A 25527-nucleotide genomic window follows, 5' to 3' on the forward strand; every position below is an offset into this window, starting at 1 on the left:
AATGAAAATATAATCGGTAAAACCAAATAGTTCTGATTTTATTAGTTCCATTAAAAAAACTTTTTATATAAATTTTTCAATTACCTTCGCTTTCACCTAAGGTTACTGATTTGCTCAGATTATTTTTCGTTGAAGGACAAAAAATTTTTCTTTGCGTACAAAAGGTCGCCGCCTCGTTACAAGCGGACTCAATGAAAAGATTTCTACACTTGAAAAATCGGTAGAAAGTCAATCAACCTTAACTTTCAACAAAGTAAAAACGCGTATAGAACCTGAGAAAAACGTAATTTATTGGGAGAAACTCTGATAATGAAACCCAATATTAAGGGAAAGTAGCCTAATTTCGGATACCATTTACAATTAGTGTCATATTTTTCACCTAATAACACATTTTAAACTTTTATCTACTCAAGAGTACTTGCAGAGTAATATAGAAACTAATTTTATTATCATAGACAATTTATTGAAAATCTTTTTTACAAAAAATATTGTTCAATAAAATTAGTGCTTTTGTATGTCAAAAATTTTAGGGCTCCTAATTTCGGATACCCTATCCGAAATTAAGACACCATTTTGTTCATCATAAGAATAGTTACACATCTTGACAAAAGTCGCAAATATAGGTTTTCTTCTTATCAGCATTGGCGCACATCTCATGACACCACTTGAAGCACTTTATACACCTTATCCACTTCTCACCGTGTGTATCTTCGGAATATAAACTGTCACAAAACATACATTCTGTGTCTCCATCTTCATCGTCTACATCCATATCAGAATCATCATCCAAAATAAGGTCATCACCAGGATGTGAAGTGTCACTACTACTCGATTCAATTTTTTTCTTTTGCTTTTTTTGGCGTGGAATTTTTTTTCTGTTGACTTGATTTAATTCGTTGCTTATTTTTGGTTTCTTTTCTTTCAAAGACTTTTTTCTTTCTTGTTCGGCTACACTTCGTTCAAGTTCATCTTTATAAGGTGTACTAGTTATTATCCAACTAGAACCTTTTCGAGGATTTTTTGTTTGTTTGTTTGTGAGGTATAACTGCAAGAAGGCAGTGGACTAATATCCTCAGCTCTTATCATAGTTGCCGTAGTTTCAGTTGCATTTCCATTGGATGATTTATTTGTTAAGTTATGTTTTGGAGGTGTTCTTTCGATAATGCTTTGTGGTTCTGGTCTTGACTGACCTCTTGTTGGTAATACTTCCCCATGATTTTGATTTATGGGTGGTGGTGTTCTTTCTCTTTGTCTCTCCATTATAAAATCGTGATCAGAAAAGTTATTTTTATTAAAAGGATATATTCCAGATTTGCGAAAACCATTCGCGGAAATTTCTGCAGTAGCACTTTTCAAATATGCCGGGCACATAAGCTTACAAATTTGATACGAGTTTATGGTGCGTCCAGGATTTTGCCTTAACCACATCTCAATTTGTTGCGAATAATATGTTTTAAATGGTGACATAAAAGACAAATCTAGAGGTTGTAGTTTGTGTGAACTGTGCGGCGGGATACACAAAATTGTAACGAAATTTGCACGTCCTGCTTCTATCACATCTATATTTCTTGTGTGGCTGTAGTGACCATCAAGAATAAGCAGCACTGGGTCTTCACGGGATGGTTTCACGTGAGCTACGAAATGCTGTAGCCATTGGGAAAAAATGTGCTGCTGAATCCAACCTGATGGATGGCAAGCTGCAATAGAGCCAGGCGGCGATCCATCTAATAATTCCACTTTCATGTTCTTTCTTGGAAACACGAATAATGGAGGGACAAACCCACCAGCAGCATTCATACAAAATACAACAGTAACTAATGCGCCTCTTTCAGTCGCGGTAACAGATCCAACCTGTTTTTATCCTTTTAATGTTATAACACGAGTATTCTTGGACTGAACCGTTATTATGCCGCTTTCATCAACGTTATAAACTCTTGCGGGGTTGAAGTTAACTTTTTTCATTGACGTTTCTAAAAGATCATAGAATCTGCTGACATTTTCTGGGGTAAATCCCTTAATTCGGGCTTTCGAGATTCCTTGTGGTTTTCTAAGGGACAAAACTGCGTTTCGCCTCATAAATCCCCTTAACCATTTTTTACCGGCAGATTCGGCATGGGCAAATGGATGACGAAGACCATTTCGTAAAGCTATTTGATATGCAAGTCTCTTGATATCAGCGGTCCCAATTCCGTAAAATCGCCGGTCCATTTCTAGGCAATACGAGACTAAATCTGCTTCCATTTCTGCAGAAAGTACTGGTCTTCTTCCAATTTTAACAGCAACCAACTGCTCCGGAGTTTTATTTTCTTGCTTAACATAATCTTCCAGACGGCACGGATAGCACGTATCATTCGGTCTAAATCCCATTGTTTATGTTTTTTACTTGTTTTTGGCATTTTCTTCTGAAAAGAAACAAAAGTTTTTATGCTAACATGATCATCAATTTAAGGTTCCTAATTTCGGATATCCGAAATTATGGGACTTGTACTATCCGAAATTAGGAATTTTTTATTTTTAAGGTTAGGGCTCTCTAATTTATATGTGATTAAAATCTGCTTTAAATTAGTAGCAAAATCAAATAAAACAGGTTTCTAGCTTACCCCTGCCAAAAGATCAAACTTCAAACAGGAATAAAAACACGAAAAAATAGGCTTTGAAATACGACCGAAAAAAAACTGCACAATAACGTTTGGTGGTTTCGGCACTGCCATCTAACGGGGAGCAGCTCTACTACCTAAACAATTTAAGATAATGTTCTCTGTGGTATTCAGCGTGACATACGTATAGGTTTCTGTTCGCAAATAAAGAAACTTTTTTTAGATACACCGCTATCCGAAATTAAGACACTATCCGAAATTAGGCTACTTTCCTCTATACTAATCAAAATAATTCATGAGATGATTGGAATTGAAAGAAATTCTAAAAACGTTCCTAGATTGATTAATTATGTTGATACAAATAAAAGTTTGTCTGAAATTCGGAGATTTAGGGCCGATGGAGGGGGTGTAGACAATATTTTAGTTTGAACGCAATGGATCAAAATCATTTAAGATTAAAATTATGAAAACTGTTTGAAGCTATCGTCGAATTTAAACGTTTGTTTTATTCTAAGATCTGTATATTTTATGGCTTAAACTTAAAAAAAAGTAATGACTAGGAAAATGTACAATTATAATAAACAGTGTATGATATTGCTTTGATGATTATTGCAATATTGTGTATATCTAAAGCCCGTGTCAGACGGTCAAATATTTGATCAAACTAGTTTGAGCAAACTGACTTAATGCCGCCATAATTAGTTTGTTCAAATGCGAGTTTGTTTAAATTTTAAAAGTCTTTTTTGCGTATTTATTAGTTGCTTGTGCTTTATTTACGATTCAATTTTTTTATCCACAACTGTGGGCAAATATAAATCAATTATGTAGAAACTTGTTCCAGTCTCCAAGATATTTTAAACTTTTATTTTTATTTTGTACTAAAACACATAGGACACACACTGTCAACCAAAGAAAAAAGGAAAATGACTTTCATCACGTTATGTCTAATTGTTGATCATGTGATAATGCTGATTGTCATTTGTCTTTATATTTTTCGACCAATCAAAATTAAATTTTGATAAAACTTACCTTGCAAAATAAAAGATCCTCTATTTTTAGAGGATTTGATACAACTCAAGATGTGTCATCGATAGTTGCACACTTGCTTACAATGTGACTTGCCCACCTTATTGACATGGTTCTTCAGAGGGCAATGTTTGTTAAGAAGGACTGATACGAATTTGATGTCTTTTATTTGTTCATTTTAAGAAGACACTTTATACTTTGATGCTGTAATTTTAAAAACTTTTTCTTGTCCTAGAAAAGTTGAGTTTGCTGCTTTACCAATTGTCGGCATACTCACTTCCCCTAATCCCTTTATGACCTGTCGCCCACATTAAGGTTGCCTTGTTGTTTGCTGCTAGTTTCTTAAAAGACTATTTGCAGTCCTAAACTAGCTTTTAACATAATTAACAGACTTCAGAGCCTCTAAAATCGCTTGGCTGTCTAAAAGATTACAGATATTTGCCCTACGGATATCTCTAGATGAGGCACTCCTGGATACTGATATCTATTGCGTTTAGTATATTGCGTAAACCACACCGATGAATCCACCAGCCATTCTGTTCAGCTCTGAACGCTATTCAGTGATTTTATTTAACCACTTCAATCGTCGTATTAGACTTAAACTTAATTGACATGTCAGTTGATTGTCAATACTTTCAGCGGAAATTTCTTCAGGGTCCTTAAGTGACTCATTACTCAATATTCAATATTCCAGAGAGAGGCTCAGTTTTATTCAGTATTGCCAAAGCTGCTGTAGGTCATGTTGACATTGCCTATGTAATTCCCAGACAGACCAGCACTTGTACTTTTTGCAACTTAACATTTACCATTGCTTATTAAAAATTTGGCCACCATACGAGTAACTCCTTAAGTAAGACTTTGGATATCCTATTAGTTTTCTGTAGTCAAAATTATTTAAAAATACCGTTTGCAAGCTATTCGGTATGCCATATACACGTCTTTCAATGGCATATTTAGGACAGTCAGTTAGGAAATGGTCTATACTGTATACTACGTCACAAATTGAACACTTTGGAGCTTCTCTGTTTGAGAATAGTTGTGCGTGTGTATACCTACTATGACCCAGTCTGAGACGTGTTAGGATTACTTGAGATCTTCTGCTTGTTGCTGTTGGTTAACACGGTGAAATGCTACTCTTAGTCTATTTTAGTTTCGAAATGGAATTTTGTCACTCCCCGTTCCACGCACTTAACACTTTAGTTATGAAAAAGACTTTTAAATCACTTGCCCGATATTCGACCTCTGATTCGTCGTTACCCATAGCATCGCGAGCACTTACATCTGCTAATTAATTGCCTTCGATACCAATGTGGGAAGGTATCCATAAGATGTTTACTGGTTTGAGTTTTTCTTAAACTTCCTGAAATTCCAATTTTATTATTTTCTCTATGGGATGTTTAGGTTAGAGATTTTTCGTGGCTTTAATTGCACTGAGGTAGTCAGAAAGAATGACACTATAGGAGATGTTCTTGGTGTTAATGCATTGTAAGGCTTTGAACAACGCAAAAAGTTCTGATGAGTATATGGTAGAACAACTAGGCTGGTCAAATTTTAAGGGACCGTCTGATGTAATAATAGATGCACCAACTTCCTGTTTGGTTTTTGATAAGTCGGTAAATATTTTAAACCAGTCTTTGTATTGCAGGTTCAAGATAAGGTTCAGTTCTGCTTTAAAGATTGCTTGATTTGTTTGATCCTTAATATTTAAGCTTAATGATCCATTATTTTTCGGTTCCCTAATAGTCCATGGAGGCCAGTTGTCAGAGTTTACTGGAAATACCTTTGGAAATTAAATATTTAAGTCAGTATAGTACATTCGAATTTTTTCATAGTAATGTTTTGGTGTGTGAGACCTATTATTAAAGTAAGTAGTTCATGTACTTGTCGTTGAAGGTATTGTCATACCAAGGTTTACTTGAATCTGAGACAATAGAAGTTGAGTGAGATAGTATTAAATACATTCTTCGGTAAAGTAGAGGAGGTTCACCTGCTTCACTCAGTAAGCTTTCGATAGAAGTTGTGCGGAATGCTCCAAGAGCAATTCTAATGCCAAGATTGTGCACAGTGTAAAGTGAAGCTGAAGCATATGCAATTGACCCGTAATTTATTTTAGACCTTATTAATGTTCGATACACTCTCAATAGGGTTGTTTGATCTGATCCCCAATTTCTATTAGTCAGTGTTTTTTATAGGTTTAGTCTTTTATAATGGCTCTTGACTAAACTATCGAGAATTTATTGTTTAGCCAAATTAAATTGATGATCTGGAGTAGGTATAGTTTAGCGGAAAGGGGAAGATGTTTTAACATATTACTGGTATGTCGACAAGCCCTGGTCTAGTGTTTTTTTTTTTAATTCCATTAGGGCATTGTTCAGTTCTTCAACAGTAAAAGGCAGCTTAAGTGAATTGTCTTCTGTCTCGCTTTCTGTCAAATTTGCACTTTCAGCTTGTAGATTATAATTAAGTTAAGTATCACTGTAGTTTTTGACAAAAGACATATTATTAAATGTTTTACCGAAGTCATTAGCTATTTCAAGAGGACAGTTGGAAATTTCATTGTTTATTTTTAATTTTGGGATTATCGGTGGATATTTTAAGCCAGATATTTTCCTTAATATTTTCCATACTTGATTCGTAGGAGTTGAAGCATTTATTTCAGAAATTTATTTCGACTAGGACCATTTTTTGGCTTGTGTAGTTATAAGTTTAGTCACTGTAGTTTTTGACAAAAGACATATTATTAAATGTTTTACCGAAGTCATTAGCTATTTCAAGAGGACAGTTGGAAATTTCATTGTTTATTTTTAATTTTGGGATTATCGGTGGATATTTTAAGCCAGATATTTTCCTTAATATTTTCCATACTTGATTCGTAGGAGTTGAAGCATTTATTTCAGAAATTTATTTCGACTAGGACCATTTTTTGGCTTGTGTAGTTATAAGTTTAGCTCTGAATTTATTTGTGATAGTTTTGTGCCCCTTATATTTGTTAAGCGTTGTTTTACTTAACTTTTATATTCTGAAGTCCACCAGGGTACGGGGTGATGGTTCTTATTAGTATTTTTAGTTTTTATAACAAATAAATCAGCACCAGTTTTAATTTATATTGAGTAAAGCATTTACTGACTCATCAACATTGTTGGATAAAAAACAATTTGGCACTGTATCAAAATTGTTGTAGTTGTTTTTGTTTAAAGACCCCCCCCCCCTTAGAAACGTTTTTCTATTATATTTAGAACGTTTGCATTAAGTTGAACATAACTCTTTGTCTCTAATAGTTTCGATTATCTGCATTACCTTTGCTACAGCCTCATTCATCGAATCATCCCCGGTGTAAATGATTCTTGTCATCCTGATGATTGACCGCTGTAGCTTAATTAATTTATAATGCTTGCCCCTGCAAAAGTTGCCCCTACTTCAAAGCAATAAATAAGAGGTTGAAAGATTTTTAATCAAATATTTTTATTTCTACATAAAAATATAATCGACCAAAAAGAGAATCCGTTTAGAATCAGATCTCTATCATTTTTAATAAAAAAAAAAAAAAATTCTGGCTCTGCAAAATTTATGAACTTTTAAGAATTTCCATGAAAAATAAACGTATCTCGAAAATAAATAGACCGATCGGATTTTAAAAAGTATAATTCGATTTATAATTAAAAATGCTAAAATAAAGAAAAATAATTTTTACCAAAGTTATTTCAAGAACTAAAAATTAAGAAAAAATTTTGTATAAACTATTGGGTCAAATTTAATGTAGTGTTACGATAATTATGGCGTATAAAACTGTAAATATATTATGACTAATTATTTTTTTGTTCTAGTCATTTCGGCGCTTGTTTACCTGCTGGCAGAAACCTCTAGACCTGAATTATGATGAGTCACGCGCGACTCGAAATTTCCAGGCAGGCCGATAAAACCAGCATGGGTAACTTTCTCGGCGCATCGACTCATCGCCAGAACTTCAAAGAATAACGGCATTTTATATTTAATGAAGGAATTCTGTTGTACGAGGACAGTTAGTTTCTGAAGATTCGCGCCGCGTTTTAAATTGTAACGCACGAATTATAATAAATTATATCAGTGTAAAATAAATTAGTACAAATAAAGACTTTAAATAAACTTTTAAGTGTTATAAATAGAATCTTTAATAAATAAATGAAAACAATAAATTAGAAGAATAATAAAAACATAACAGTAGGATAGGTCAAATTAAAGCTTTTTTATGTACTTTCATAATATTGTACTCATCTTACGTTTAATATTCAAAAAACACCATTTTGGAGTTGCAAACACTTAGGGTTACTCCAGGCATGGCCCCTCATAATGCTGTGCTGGTTTCAAAAATTCACTAATTAATGCTCAAAATCTTTCATTTTTACCTCTACAGGTTGGACTGATGAGCAAGCCCCCATTCGTTCGTAATGCGACAGAGTAAATCACTCTGTCGCATTATGAAAGTATTGTAATATATAGAAAATTATCTAGTTTTTTCCGGAAGGTAAATAACCTCGTGAATAAATTAAAATAGAGATATCTATTAGAAGTATATAGGTAAAATTAGGAAGTTAAGATTAATGTGAGATTACAAATTAAGGGGTTAAATTTGTGAATGAACAACAATTTTGGGGACAAAATGCAACCTTGTCTGACTCTGCATTTTATGAAGATTGATTCCAGACAGATTCTTAATAACACGAATACCTTTATCATCTATGCTGTACTTCAGTACGTGATTATATTTAATCTATTCCAACGCACTGTTAAAAAATTATAATAAAAGGAACGTAAAATGGTGAGGATCAACGAAATAAAACTAAAACTCAAATCTTTTTACACAAAATATATTTTTGTATATGAAAATTGATTTTTTACAAATATAATTGGCGGTCTGCTAAACATATTACCACATTTAAATAAGAAGTTGTAAGGAACTTATAAGATCCAAAAATGTTTAAGTTCTTATGATAAAAAGAATGCCAGAACTACGAGAAGTGGAATCCAGTAAATTGACCCCTTAACCTAATAAAAACTTACATTAATTAAACATGTTTAATCAAATATACATTAAACATTGGTAAAAAGTTTCTTATAGCCTGATTATTAAAAATGTATTTATTTTTAGATAACCAAAGTGAAGTGTAGACTGAAAGTGTACGTAATTATATCATGGTAAATATATTTACAAACAAAAAAATCATTGGTTCAGTCAGGAAATTAAGTAACAGTACCACAAGAATATATTTTTGAATCTTACTAAATGTCATTTACTTTGTTCTTAATGCACATAAACTACAGTTAGGGAAAAACTAACTAGGTAATTATTATACAGATGATCTATTTCGTACTAATTGGAAATTGTGTAGTGATCGATGCAGAATGTAAAAGTAATTTAAGGCGACTTTATTCCCTTCTGGTATTATTCATAACTTCAATTATTACAAAAGCGTAACTATAACAAATTGGACTAAAACAAAAAGTATTGATATACCCATGAAAATGATGTTTTTGTATGGATCAAAAAGCACGATGAAAAAAGTTACAAACTTGAAAACACGATAAGAAAATTGTAAATAACACAAAATTAACATATTTAATATACGAGACGACAATTAATAGAAAGATATGGATAGGGAGTGAAAGCATCAAACCAAAATTCATATAATTTTAATTTAAATCGTTGTGTTAACACTACATATTCAGTATCCACGATATGTTAGTGACTGACTGATTGGTATTTGTTTTTTAGTCACTTATTTTAATGTTGATAAGCAAATTTTACTACATTCTTCCGAGGAATTTGTGGCGTAATTTGTTTTATTTAGAAAAAATTCATATAGTCAAAGAACACAATCAGAATGAGGTATTCGAAAGTCGAAGATGGAGAAAATATAGCAAGAGGTGGAAAATGGCATAAGCCAGCAATGCACAAAAGCATGTGACCTGGTACATTCTTGTTCTTCTGGTTATTAGTTTTACGCCTGTTTTGATTAAGAAATCATAGTTCACTGCTTATGTTATTTATTTGTTCTAAATCCAAATATAGCTAGCCAAATTTACATGGCATTTACAAATCTCAAGCTGCATGATACCAGTACACAATTACCAAACTATTTTACATTCTTAAATGTACATAATATTATTTCACTGGTTCCTTAACACATTAAAATTAACTTTGTAAACTAAAACTCAAAAACAATAACTAGAATAGTACAAACACGAACATTGAACAGACTTCTACAGTAGATACATAAGTAAAACAATCATCGATAAAGTGTTTAAAAATGATACATTATTTTAAAAATCTTTATCAATTATCCCACTCTTTAAGTACTTCCACACTAATTAAATGGAATATAAACACTTGAATGTTTATTTCTTAAAGCTGGATATTTCTCTCTATTTTTATTTTTGATATGAAGACAATGTATAATGAGATAAAAAAGAAGTTATACATTATCTAATATCAAAAATTTTTAAATTATTTTTCCTTGCGAAAGATCTTATCCAATCTTTTGTAGCATATCAACCTCATTTTTACAACCATTTCTCATTTTTGTTCTATGAAATGTATTTTTAGTGCGTTAATTATTGAATCAGGTTTAAACCAGTAATAATTCACGGGTTTGTAGACATGTTCAATATATTTTTGTATGCTAAGACAAAAAATATAGGCATACGAGTTAGTATATGCTAGCAAAAGAGCACGCGTAGGCAGAATTTTGTAAATTGATAGTTGATTGGTATGAACCCAAAAGAGGTTGTGATAGTTCACACAACCAACACTGTATTGAAAGTGGGCGTGTAAAGGCGTATTTACACGGTATCTCCTTTTCACATCTAAGCATCATGCAACTGAAATCTAATAAAGCAAAATGTTGCATGTAAATAATATACTTTGGGACCAATCAATAACAAATAGTAACAAACGTAGGATATATAACACAATTATTAAAAAGTATAATCACCTACAGCAGTCAAGTATGGCAGACAAAGGAACGATACTACAAGAGAAAACTTGAGGTCACGGAAATGGATTTCTGGAGACGCTCTGCAAGGAAATCGAGATTGGAGAGAATTACTAACAGTAAAATAAGAGACATAATTAAAGTTAATTATACAATAGTAGAAGATATTAGTACCCAAAAACTAAGATGGTATGCACATGTTCAAATAATGCCTGAAGATCGACTTCCAAAACAAATTCTAACATGGCAACCTCATGGTAAAAGGAAAAGAGGAAGACCTCTCCTCGGAGAGAAGGCATAAATCGGGAAATGAGATATTAAGAAATTAAGGAAAAGCTATGAACGGACCGAGAAAAATGGCGATTGGGTATAGGAAGACGTATGAAAACGTTATATTCAGGGATTCTACAGTATTCACTGCCTTCCCTTGCTCAACCGTTTCCATCTTTCTCTGTTGTCCCATTCTCCATCGTTTAGGCCTCTCTTACTCATGGCGTCGTCTACTTCGTTCCTTGTTACTCTGCAGCATCTTCGCAGGCATTCCATCTCTGTTGCTACTATCTTACTGCTGTTTTTCTTGTTTATGATCCAATTTTCAGCTCCATATGTCATAATACTTCACACTAATGTTTTATAAATCTGTGTTTTTGTCTTCAAATTTAGGTATCTATCCCACCATACTGAGTTAAGTTGTCGGATTGCTGTTCTTGTTTGTCCTAATCTTTGTGTAATTTCTTCCTCTGTTGTTGCCTTTTTCGTGATTATAAACCCAAAGTATTTGAATTTATCCTTTCCTTTGATTGTTACGTTGTCATCGATCTGTAGATCTTCTCTGTCTTCTTCACTTGTAGATAGGTACTGAAAGTGAAAATGAAAACGTTTTAAACCGTTAATTCAACAAAAAACGTTGGATTTTAGAGAATAGTACAGGTAACACCATGTGCTTTGGTCAGCATCGCCTGCTAATTAAAGAAATCGACAAATGAGGCATATCTTTCGGGTGTTGAAGTAAACAGAAAGAGGTAAGTTGCAAAGAACCTGACCTCTTGCATGCAACTACGCACAAAAGAGACACAATGTAAAAACGCTTTACATTATTCTTTATGATAAATTATAAACATATCAATTTACTAGATTCTGAATTATTCTTAAAGGATTATCTTGATCAAATTGGAAATTTTCATTTTTATAGCCATAAGGAATAGGATATGTATTTTTTATTTATGTAGCTGTAGACTACAACTTTTGCTATTGCCTTTTAGACTTACGTACTTGTGCCAATAAGTGTGTTCATTATTTTTAAGGGCTTTAGATGACCAGATAATCACCATGACAAGTCCGTATGAGTACTGCTAAATTTTCTTAAAACTAGAAATTAAGTAGTTAGAAGACACACCGTTAGAAGAAAAATTTAAACATAAATTCTGATTTATATCTCACCTAACCTAAGAGTACTTGGAAATAGTTTCAAGGACATGTGTTCACTAAACACTATGTTTCTTATTATTATTGGTACTCTACGCATTAATCTAAAAAACCCTCTCTACAGTAAAAAACATATATTTCTGTAGCAAGTGGCAGAAAAATTGAGTGCACTGAATGGTCTGAAGCTCATGATTACCATTTGCCTTTTTTTAACTATACTGCAGACTGAATGAGACTGTATATTCAGTGTAGAAAATACTCATGGATATAATTACTTTTAGCAGTATTTTAGAAAATTTTAATAAATAATTTTTATTTACAATGGGATACCCTGTATAATTGTATATATTTGAAAGCCCCTTAATAAGCTAACATCAACAAACTAACATTTATGTTAAAAGAATCCTACATCAAGTACACATCGACTTGACAGTGAAAATAATGTCAGTCATGCTACTGTTCTAAGGTGTCTCCACAAAGAAAAAATCATCCATATAAAATAATGTTAAGTCAGGAGCTAATAGAGCATCTTTCTAATCCATGATTATATAGCAACATAAGTCAGTGACTATTCCTCAAAAAAAAACCAACACAGTGTATCATCCAAATATTCACATATTCACAGGCATATTTTGGTATAAATATTTTATTGGTTGACATTTAACCGCACCCAGTACCTAATCGAATTCGAATAAGGAACTGTTGTTCCGTGTTCCGAATGATCTTAATGCTGTCTAACGGCAACATGTCAAAATCTTCCGTGCAGTTGTCCACGACAGGTGTGGTAATTTTAATCAAGAAAACTTTATTTGTGATGTTTTTTTACAATTAAAATATTTCGCATTTAAAGTGTGGTAATGATATTCTTGGAAACATTTACGGTTTTTTAAACAAATAAAATAATTCAAATATACCAAAATATTCTGAGAAACAACTAGAATTGATGTTAAGAATGCTAAAGTATTTTGAGGCCGAAAAAAAGCTGTACAAACTTTACGATCTGTTGCAGCTCCTCGTGTAGTGGTTTTAAAATTATTCTAAATTGAAGCAGTATTTTATATCAGCTTAAGCAGTCTTACGACTCCATACTTTCCAAAATTTCATAATGTCTGATATACTCGGTTCACTGATCACTAATAAATTTAGTAATTTATTTTTTGTTACGTTGGACAAATCTTGACTTGGGACTGGGAGTGGCTGGAATATTGTTATTATAGCTTAAAGTAAACAATTATTCAGATACACTTTATCAACTATATGAAACTGCATCAATTCAAAAAAAAAAGATTTAAATGTTTATTTTTAATTTTTTAAAGTCATTTATAGATTATTATAGTAATGAGAGTTTTTAATCGAAGTTAATGGATATACACTCCCATTATTCATGACTATTCTTCGTTTTTCAATTAAAGAAGAATTCAATTAAAAAAGAACACTAAGTTTATTTCAGCTATTAAAGGTTGGTAGGAATTTTTGTGTTGACAGAATCATTGACACAATCATTGCCTGAAACATACAGTTTCCGGCAATGATTCTGTCAAAATATTTCCAATCTGAGTGAATATAACAGTGAGTATACATCAGAAGACCACAGCAGAAAAGTCAATAGGGAAGCTAGACTGTGTCTATCAAGACAATTCAGTCAAATAAATAAAGTATTTTATGTATTTATTGATTTAGAGACAATGACAAATAAAATAAATATTATTGTTCTTTAAAATCACCGTATTAAGGAACTTTCCAAAAGTCAAAATTATATAGGGTGTTGCAAATTTATATTTTTGTTGAGAGAACTTAAAATTACGGTAAAAAGTTTGTGTTATAAAGTACTAAAATACTGACGGAAATAATTATTTCGTAAAATATTTCCACACTGTCTACAAGCAAGTTTTTAATATACGTCTATGACAATCTGGATCAAGACAAAAATATAAAAAAAACACGAAAGAGCATTTTTTAAATTCAGCAATAAACTACTATTACTTGAATTTTTAAAAATGCTTAGATATTTTCAGGTTTTCTTTTAATATTAATAACCTAATAGTTTATATATTAATAACAGTTCTAGACAAAAAGAGGTAAAAAATATATAGCAGTTTTTTAATCTGATCCATTTATACTAAACAACTGCATAAAAATTAAGAGAGAATATTAAGTTTTGTACATTTTATAGTTGTACGAAAATATGTACATTTTGGAAATTCAGCATTAAGCTAAAAGAGGTAAAAATTCATTGTGTTTTTTGAACTGGATTCACTTACAACTAGAAAACTGCATAAAATTAAAGTAGAATAAGTTTTGTATATTTTAGAGTTCTACGAGGATATGTACATATTGGAAATTCGGCGCTACACTAATATAGGTAAAAATTCATTGTGTTTTTGAACATTTAGAGAACTGCATAACAATTAAATTAGCAAAATAGTTTAGTACATTTTATAGTTGTACTGAAAATAACTTGCATTGAAAATATGTTGTAACTATGACTGAGTATTTGTTTATCCTAAGGTCCTAAAATCTCCGTAAACTTGCCATATTAAACTATAATTCGGAACTGATGACTCAAATCGTTAAATAATACTAACTAACTATCCTGATGTTTTCTGTAACAATATTTTTAAATAATTATTTTACTTTGTGTAATTCGACAAGCGATATACAAACTAAAAAATACGTTAATTAGGGTTTTTAAGTCCTGTAAAATATGGTATTCGCCAAAATGACCAGCACCGAAATTGACATGGCTGTAAAATTGCGCACGTAATACGTATCTATTTGATTGGGCTTATTTGTCATTAACTCTCATATTAACATTGCTCTATTATTTAGGTACTATTACAGCCTAGAATGCTAAAAAATGGCATATTTTCAACAATTTTTTTGTATCTTGTTTATTACATATGGCAATTAAACTTCCATTGTTCGTGTATTTTACAGATGGCGCCACAAATGTTTCGTCGAAAAATTACTGCTCCATGGCGGACAGATGATCTCAGAAACATAAAAATTCGAGAAGGGTTTTAAAAAAGAAGTGCCATTACCATGATAGTTTACCAGAAAAATTGAAAATTCTTAAAAAAACAAAATGGCGGACATTTAAAAAGATTGACCTTTCTTTGGACTTTTTTCAGTCACAAAAATTTTAATATTTTTGTTGGTAAAATTGTGGTAAACTATCATAGAGAAAACCAAGACAAACAAAATGCATCAAGGTTTATCAAAAGGTACCGATTAGAGCCGGAAATTAAAGATTTTGAGAAAAACTACGTTTTGCACAACAATCTTGATGCATTTTGTTTGTTTTCGTTTTCTCTATGATAGGTTACCAGAATTTAATAAAAAAAAAAATAATACAATTTTTGCGACTAAAAAAAAAGTGCAATTTTTTAACATTTTTTTTTAAATGTTCGCTATTTTGATTTTTTTAAGGTAAAATATCACGTAAGGGCCCTTCTTGAATTTTTTATTTCAGGTTTGCCACGGAGCAGTAATTTTTCGACGAAAAAATTTTGGCGCCGTCTTTAAAATGCAGGAACAATGGGAAAAAAATTGTGATTTGTAAAAGTTGTATAATAATATAAAAAAAAGGTTGATTGCCATATATAATAGATAAGATACAAAAAATTGTTGAAACGCTTAAGTCCTTAATATTATTCAAAAGATTTTATATTAAATATGTAATACAACTAATATTTTAAGGTACTAGTATACTTTTGGTTTAATTTTTTTTTATATTTCAACTCCTTACACCTTTAGAACTTACCTCAAATATTATAAGGAAATTTGAAGTCAGTCAAAAACATTATTGAGAGCACGTGCCTTCTAGGCACTTTGCCTTCGAGCGCGCAACGCTATAAGTTTTCAACAGAGTATAATATTTTCATCGTTCAGGTATATTTGTAACATCAAAATGCACATTTGTCACGGCAAAATGCCAGCCCCTTACAGAAATACAAGTAAAACTACAAAAATAAAAAAAGGAGTAGTACAAGATCTCACGAATATCATGGAAACCAGCATATTGCTGAACAAACTACATCGTTTACTGGTGAATACGCCAAAAAATTATCAAACAATACTGATTTTGCAGTTAAATAGATGAAAGTACAGTAATTGTATTCTCCCTTTCACGCTTGTTTTCGGAAAATTTTCGACTATGCTGAAGTGTAAAGCGTACGAAAAAGATATTCGAATATATTCAAAATCAATGTTGAATATGGTACATAAAGGATTAGAAATCAACCAGCTTGAGGTTTGCTTTATGCTCTTGCTTGGTATTGGTCGGAACGGTTTAGATCGTTTTTGTGCACTGATAGATATTACTTCTTGTTTAGCCAAAATGACTTACTACGCCATTTTAGAAAACATTTTAATTGCAGCGAAGAATAGGTGCAAATAAATCTAATGAGTATGAATTTTGATGGCGAAAAAGGAGACCAAGGCAACAACGAAATAAAGTCGTTTAAAACTGCTCAGCAAGAAGAACAAGCCTTTAATGACGATCGCTTATTACTATATGGTCCAGGAATAGCATGTTGATCAAAAACTCGATATTTTTAATACAAATCAAAAAATAATACGAAAAAAACATTTAAATGCACTTTTACTTACACTGCCGACAGTTAATCTCAGGATTGACTGGACCGATTTGAATGAATCTTGATGTGTTTTACTTGATAACATATCTTACATGCAAATTTACCTCAATTAGGCCAAAAAATAAAAAAATCATATTTTGGCGTAAGAAAAATGAAGAAAAAAATGCTGGACAATTATTTTTTTAAAGTCCACCATTTTGTTTTCGTATTTTTTAATAAACGGAGAAAATTCGCACGTGCGAAATTCCTCCGTTCCTTCCTTTTTATAATGCCAATAGTTACAATTCCTTCCAATAATTTGAATTTTTTATTTCAGGCTAGCTAATGCCAAGATTAACTGTCGGCCATAGACGAATAATTTTTTTTTGGTATTGGTGCCCTGTATTAAATGGAAAAAATTGGACAACAAAAAAAATTATTCTTTGTACAGTCCAAGAATTATATAAACTTTTACAAAAACATGCATTTTTTAATACTATAAAGGAGTTGAGAAAAAGTTATTAAAATTATTCCTTATTTGCACACCAAAATTGTTCTAGTACCTTAAAAAAATGATAATTTTATAGCTTGTTGTAATATTTACCGCCAAAACGCCCACACTTCTCATGTGATGGCGTGACGTTACAAGTTCCACACACTGATAAACATATAAGGTGATATATAATAAAGTTCTTTTTTTTGTAAATTTTGTACTTACAACCAAGCTTTTGACACCAATGATGTTGGAGAAAAAGTGACGTGATGCAATGTGATTTTGTATTTGTTGTCATCGTGGCATATTAACATTATGTTACAAATACCATTTCCAAAGACCTCCACCCACATAAGTGCCAGTTCTCCCTTGTCGAATTATACAAAGTTAAGAAGAAAGTTGATTTTTAGGTTGGAAAATTAATTAGCATTTTTAAAAAACTATGTCCGAATCTCTGTTGCGTAGATTGAAAAATGGGTATTTCTCTCCGAGAAGAAATCTAATAGAACATTAAACCATTTACAACTCTACTAGTATATACAATTATACATACATACATACATTTAAGGCACCCTAAAGCATATTCAACATAAAAAGGTAAGAGTAATTAGGTAAACACTACATTTTCATTTACCTTCAAATAACTCCATAGATATATAATGTGTGGTATTGAAAACACCCAGTAAAACAGAAAGAATCTTGGATTTTTGGCAAATATTGTGTTATATTACATGAAGCAAGCACTTAATAAAGCCAGCTGCAACGCTACAACTTTATTATCAGAAGAAAGAAAGGCCAAAATTAAACTAGAAATTAGTAAACTTAAATGGGATATCACAGGCATCAGCGTAGAGAGAAAACGAGACGAAAGCCGAAAAACTTTGGAAAACAAGTCATCTCATCTACAATATGGTCTCTACAATATATTTTTCTATAAAAACTACATAGATGATGAGCGTGGAAAAGCCAAGAGGGAAAAACATGAAAAACTTTTTATTTTTAGTTTTATGAAAAAAAGTTATTCTTTATACAAAGTTCTGCATGATCCAAACTTAAAATTCAATCTTCAAATATTAAATTTTTTTCAGTCATACGCATGAAAATAAAATTCATATTTTTTGACAAACCGCGTATTTGACTTAAAAAATTTAATATTTGATGATTGTTATTTTAGGTTTTAGAACATGCCGAACTTTTTATAAACAATAACTTTTTTCATAAAACTAAAAATAAAAAAGTTTCCCATATGGTGCCTACTTAATTAGACAACCTGTAGAAACGGTGAAATTTCCGTCCAATCAAGAACGTTTCCAGTGAATCAAATTGTGTTTATCGAAGAGTCTCGATTTTGTTTAAGGGCTTATTACGAACGAACATCAAACAGGCGGAAAATTTAATTGCTTAGAACTTGAGCCAGTATAGAATCAGGTCTCCATTAGTATTTCTTACCAGAAATATGCCAGTTGCTCTTCCATACTGGTATTTCATTAAAACCAACTCAAAAAATAATAATGTTACATGATTTCCTATATTTTCTACAATCCGGCAACTCTGTACGAAAATATCAAAATTGGATGACGTGCAATTAACTTTAAATAACGTATGGAACCTATGACATGTGTATATTGCATAAAATGCAATTCTGTAAGAACACATTGATCACTTTATTTGAAAAAAGGGAACTCAGGAATGTATTAACTCTAACTCTTTGATGTAACATAGCCCTTATATTTACCAAAAATATGTGAAACTATATTGATATTTAATTGTGTTTCAATACCACACAGCATATAATTTACATAAATAAATAAGACAAACAACGATACTGATATAATCAGGGTGCCATTCATTTATAATTTACAATTCAAACCTAACTAAAAACTATAATCTAAATTCCTATGTACCGATATTTGGTACCAAGGTCTAAAAATAAGTTATTTCTTCTTTCAGAAGAAACCTGTTGGAATTATCTATTACTGTTAAAGTTGCAATTAAAATTGGTGCAAAACATTTAAAGTATACCTAACTTCATAACGTATTTATTAACTAATTTAACTAACTTTTATTTACCTACAAATTACCCCCCAGTTCATTGACATATAATTTTTGGTAGTAAGTAATATAACTAAGATAATAAATAATAAAGTGATAATAAATAAGACAAGTAATGATACCAATACGATTCACAATCAAGGTACCATACATTTATATTTTTATAACTTGTAATTCACACTTGAAACCTAAGTAAAATATGGAATCTACATTGCTATGTACCGATTTAGTACACAGGTCTAAAAAGAGTTTTCTCTCAAAAGAAAACTATTACCTACACAAAATAATTTACAAATTAACTATAGATGCAAAGTTTACTCAAATTTAAATATTGGAAGGAAATCTTATCTTACTGCAAAAATATTCTTAATAAAATACTCTGTACGACCTAGAAATTCATCATAAATATTGCGCGAATATATCAAAAATAAGAGATAAAACTTGGGGTGAAGAATAAAACAAAAACAGGAAGACAAAAAATATGGTTCCAACATTAAGGAGATATGTTGTCCAATACATTTTTAACAATAAAGTTATCACAAGATATAAGCACTTTCTTTGGTCTCCTAAATCTCCAGACCTAACCCCATCTTAATTCTGTTTATGGAACTACCTAAAAAAAGGTTTAAAATCAAGGCTATTTTGAAAAGTGAATCATCGTAAGACAGTGATAAAAAGAGAATTGTGATGCTTCTATTTCATAAGTAATTAGAAATATAATAATAATTTATTCCGTTATTGCTTTTTATGACTGTATACCATGGTAGCCTGCTATTTCTTGTACATACAATATACGATGAAGATAACAGTGTCGGTACTACGCTTCTCATACCTACTATTATACTTAGTTTTATGCAAGGTACTTATTTTATTCGGACTGAATCGACCTAGGACCTTTAGATATTTAAAATATCTAAAAGGTTCCATCGGTGTCAGTTATTGAACCCGGATCTTCTGCGTGATAATAATAGCCTATCTAGAAGGGGACGGTAAGGTTGAGATTAAGTAGTAAATGATGTTAGTTACGTGAGAGTTTGAATGTTTTTTATACAGAGTCGTTTATAAAGAATACTTGTTGTGAAAGGTAAGACAAGTTTTTCGACCATGCGTATAAAACATTTTTTTTGAAATACAAAATAAATAATTTATGTAATACAATTACTTTTGGACTTATTTTACAGAATTTTCCAACATGTCATCTTTAAAGCTTAATTTTTTACTTGCTATGAACTAATAATTATATATATATATATATATATATAGGGTTATTCGCGTGAGTCTAGCACTGCTGATACTCTTTTTCAATACACAATTCAAAACACCCTGTATAATTTCATGTTTTTGAAAGCTATAATCAAAAATAAAACCGCACTTCGTAGAAGAACATATGAAAACGAAGGAGTACTATCCAATGGCTAGCTAGATCACCAGATCTTACGCCATTGGATTTTTTCTATATTAATAATGAATCTTTTTTTGTAATAATGAATATTTCGCCTGAAACTAGTTAGGCAGGAATTTTATATAAAAAAACTGGGTTATTACGAACAATTAAGTGAAGAGTACTTTCAGCATTTATGTGAAAGTAATTCAATCAAATTAATATCTTATTTTATATATTAGGAAAATTTCAAAAACATGAAATGATACAAGGTGTTCAATTGAAAAAAAAAATGAAATCGAGAAAACTTTCAAAAATAGATTTGTTCCTAAAGTTGTCATAATTTTCTAAAATACCACCAAAAATAATTATATTCCATAAAAGGTTTCCAAACTATATATGTATATAGATTTACTTACAAGTTACCTCTTAGTTCATCAGTAGATATAACTTTTTAGAGTATATTTTGAGCTATATAATTAATATATTTTGAAATAATAAATAATAATTTACTAATAAAACAAACACTGATAGCAATATGATCACAGTTTGGGTTTCATCCGTTTATAAATTATACTTCTTATGTAAATCATTTTATATTGAACATCTTAAGCATATACGCTATATTAATGGTGACCGAGCAGAAATAAAAAGTTAAAGCTTTTCCTCCTATCTATAAAATATTTGGCCCTCGTACGTGAAAAGAATAATTGTAAATATAAATTTTACGAAGAGTATAAAAGGACAGAGGAGGATTTCATCAAGAATCAGTACCAGTAAAGATCAATGTATTTGTACTCTATTTGTTAGACAGTTGAAATGAAAGAACAGTGAATGTAATTTACAGAAATATGACTGCTTAGATCACGGGTTCCCAAAGAGTGCCGCCAAAACGGAAAATTGTTTACACTTAATTGGTTGCTAGGCTACAGTTGCCACCCACTTTTAGCAAACCAGCTATTATCCTGCTTGTGTGGAATGTTCTAGAAGCGCCTAGTTCCATATAAAACTGCGCTAGTGTTAATGTCGGTAGGCTTGTGCTCTACTAAACTAAGAGGTTCTTTGTAAAGTGGGTGACAAGTGATTTGTTAAAATGTTCATTATGAAGGTTTTTCAAGACAACGTCCTCATAAAAAAAAATAAGCGGATCCATCAGCTTTGGAGAAGATAGGAGCTCCATTGTGTACTCATAAAACTAAATATGCAAAGTATGACAAAAGAATATTTAGATTGTGTGGCACAAACTGTTCTTTGTATGAAAGTTTTATCTGTTAAATTTATAATTCCAAGTAAACTTAAAAGACCCTTCTTCACTCGAGACTTTTTCGCAAGAAAATTAACAGCAGCAGAAAAACAAAAGTATGCATTTTCCAAACTTTTGGCATTGCACTGAGCAATTCTATAGAATTGCTCAGTGTAAGGAACCTCTTACAATATCAGAATAGTTGAGTTTACTTGCTGCTGTTGATATAACAAAAATTGTGTTCGAGGAGAATGTTGTTAATCCAAGATTTTGCGATTCACCTAGATGAGGCAACATATTAATTTTAGACATCAGAAATTTAAGATTTAAATATTTAAATAATCTAAAAGTTAAGGGCGCCATAACTTACAAAGTTTGGGAACCCCTGACTTAGCTGGATAAGTGAACTGATGAAAAAGTGGTAGAGATATGAAATTAGTGAAGCCATCCCCGTATAGGATCAAGAAAAAGAGAATAATGAAGATTAAAATATCACTTACATAATAAAAAATATGCTATTTAAACTTCATTAGAAATTATATTGCAACATTGCTGTTAGTGAAGAAAGTCGCAAGTGATTTTTCACCTACATTTTCTACCAGTGTTAGAAAAAGAAAAGGAAGTAATATTTTTTAAGGTTAGATTGTAAAAAGGGCTAAGGTAACAACACAGCCCATCAAAAATGGTATTGTGGTGTTGCCGGCATGAGCAACAAAAAAAATATAGCCAGGATTGATAAGTGCGATTTCTTTTAGACGTATAGGTGAAAAGAACCGTTTCCATAGTGCTGCTTTGGAAACAATATGCATACAGACAGTAAATAGAATATATCTGATTATAACAAAAAAGAAAACGAGGGATTCTGAATTTTTCTTTAAGAAAACAAGATCGCCTGCTAGCCACGAATAGAAAAGAAGAATATGAAGGTGCAGATTTTGATGATGATGCCGATATTTAAATCCTTCTAAAAGAGATAGTTCAATAACTCAGAGAAATAAGAAAATAAAGAAGATAAAGAAGAGATAAAATCATTACAAAAGTCAGATCAAAAGGTGAATAAAGCATTCGAAGAAACAAAACAACGTTGAAATGAGACGGAAAACAGTGTAGCAAGGTATATAACTGGTGAAAGATTAGTTAAGCTTGCAAAACAACAAGTAGTTTTTTTATAAAAGTAATAGGTATATAGAAATGAGGATACAGGATCAGGTCGTTTTCTGGCACTTAATATTAAGAGAGGAAAACGGAAATAGGCAGAAGAATTAACAAAAAAGAAAAATATGGATTGGTGCTCCTAAAAGAAAAAAACAATGAGTTATGGTTTGATGAATAATGGAGTTATTACGCAAAGAATGGAGGCAAGACTAAAAATGATGATAAATCAATGTAAAGATAATAAAGAAAAGTATACAACTGTAAGAAGGAAAGTGAAACCAACATGCAGAAAATGATTTGAAGAATATTAATTGAATACAGAACGGAAAAATTATTGAAAAAACGACTAAAAACTAAACAAGTAGTGCTAGATATAGCAGAAGATGGAGAGAAGTTGTACAACAAATCTTGGGTCAGTAGGTCTGTTGCGCTATCACAATATATATATTATAAAATTTTATATATGAAAAAATATTGCAACTTAACACTAATTTTATTTACTATTTAATATAAGTCGAATCATAAATAAACTCACTGAACTAATAAATTATTATTCACCAACAGTTACTTAGTAAACACTGTTTTGTGTCTATTGAAACATTATCCTATGTCACTAGATATAATAATTGAGAACCAGAGCAAAAACTATAAAGAGTTAAGTGCCAAAAACCAATCTACCATCGCTAACGTAAGTTACCATGAAATTCTCTGGTATTTTCAACCACTACATCGAATGCTACTAACAACTGCTAGATTCTAATAAAGTAAAATGAAAATAACTTGCGATGCGAGTTGAGGAAAGAGTTGCAATGCTGTCTTATTTAACAAAAAAAATTGAGCAAACTTTGAAGACTAACTAATTAAAAATGCTTTATTTCTTTAAATAAAAAATATCATCTTTGTGTATACACGACTTGAAATAATTAGCATATCACAATGTTTATTATCGTAAGATAATTATAAATGGTTACATCTAAAAATTTATAGGACTTCTTTGACACTTGCATTGTTGATAAATATAAACTGTAATTGTTTCTAAAGTATTATTTATTATTCATCGGAAATGAATTGAACACGATTTGCAATAATAATATGAACTTTGGCCTATATGAAAAATAAAAATGTTCATTGAATTTATTGGTAAAACTTTTTTCGTTTACCTGGATGTACCTGAACAAACCGGCATGTGGTATCACCCTATACAGCGTATTAAAAACAAGATTATAAAAATAAAAATCTATGTTCTTGGTACTAAAAAGCCCAAACAGTATCACATGTTTACAAAACAAAACAAAACAAAACAAAACAAAAGGTTGGCAATAGTTTGTTTCTTTTCTTTTAATAATGGGTATAAAGAAGAGCCTGTCTTTTTTAGTATTTTTAAAAAAATAATTTTTATCATTGACACAATTTTAGTATTCTTAAAAAATAAGTTTTTATCATTGCCAAAAATGACAATAAAATAAAGTGGGCAAAGCACAATCAGACTAGTAGAATAATCAGTAGAAATCTTTCATACAATGCACAAAATATAATGTATGTTAACTATATACCCTTGGAAAAAGCAACCTGTAGTTACTTCTAAAAAAATATAAGCATAATAACCTTTAACACATAGTAAACTTACGCTAGAATCCAAACAATTATTAACAAATAACACAGTTTGATTTTTCATTGATATTGCCATCAGCTTTTTCAATCTCCATCAACAAAACGTGAAATATATCTGAAACAGACTAAAAAGAAAAATTATTTATGCAAACTGGCTCAGTACATCATATAATTTAGAATTGTTTTAAACACAAAACCACATCAACCGCGAACGGTTATTAATAGATATAACAAACGCAAGAAATATCACATTAAATAGTATAACTTGATGTCTTTCAAATAGGTTAACACTGTTGAGATTTTCTTGGTGAAAACTGGTTTGAGATCATCATCTGTGATTCGGTGGGATCTTATTTCTTCCATGAACTGCGGACAATCAAGCAGGATATGGTTAACGCTCAGTGGATCAGAGCAGCTGGGGCAGATTGGTAGTAGTTCTTTTGTTATTAGTATTCGTGGATTAAGGCAGTATGGCCAATTCTTAGACAGTTAATAATAACTTGGTTTCTTCTGTTTGCAGGATTCTCCAGAACAGCATTTACTTTTGAGCAGATTATATTTAATTCTGTACTTAATTTTTCCCAACGATTTTCCCATGTATTGGATTTTAACCTGGTTCTGGACTTATGTAAGTGACCTGTAACTCTTAACTGAATCTGCTTTTTCATTTCATAGATATCTATATTTGAAGGTACCCAAATAGGAGCCGCGTCCTTTCCTAATGATCAAAATGTTTCTAGTTCGTTTTTATTGTTTGTGAAATAGGGTTTTTGATATATACTTGTTTGAATCCCAGTAATGCATTTAATGAGTCATGTTATAATGCACTTCATCGTTCTACTCTTTTTGAACATTAGGGCTTCCAAAATAGCTGTGCCCTCGTAAGTATACTGCAGTTTGTACAGATAATATAATAAAAAATGTTTATTTATTGTGGAATTTGCAGTTGATTTGGGATACTTTGTAAGTGTTAAGTCAATAGTTAAGGGGTGGATTGTC

General features: G+C 31.1%; 1 protein-coding gene across 1 annotated transcript in view; it reads right to left on the reverse strand.

Annotated features, from left to right (window-relative positions):
* Positions 1 to 8451: 8451 nt before the first annotated feature.
* The window catches only part of Rheb (Ras homolog enriched in brain), a 37522-nt gene continuing 20446 nt past the window's right edge, over positions 8452 to 25527 (reverse strand). The window contains exon 5 of the mRNA XM_072546793.1: positions 8452 to 24653. Within this exon, the coding sequence (XP_072402894.1) occupies positions 24564 to 24653 (90 nt within the window). The 3' untranslated portion in view covers positions 8452 to 24563. The remainder of the gene's footprint in view (positions 24654 to 25527) is intronic.

This window comes from Diabrotica undecimpunctata, chromosome 10, assembly GCF_040954645.1.
Source record: "Diabrotica undecimpunctata isolate CICGRU chromosome 10, icDiaUnde3, whole genome shotgun sequence".
NCBI lineage: Eukaryota > Metazoa > Arthropoda > Insecta > Coleoptera > Chrysomelidae > Diabrotica > Diabrotica undecimpunctata.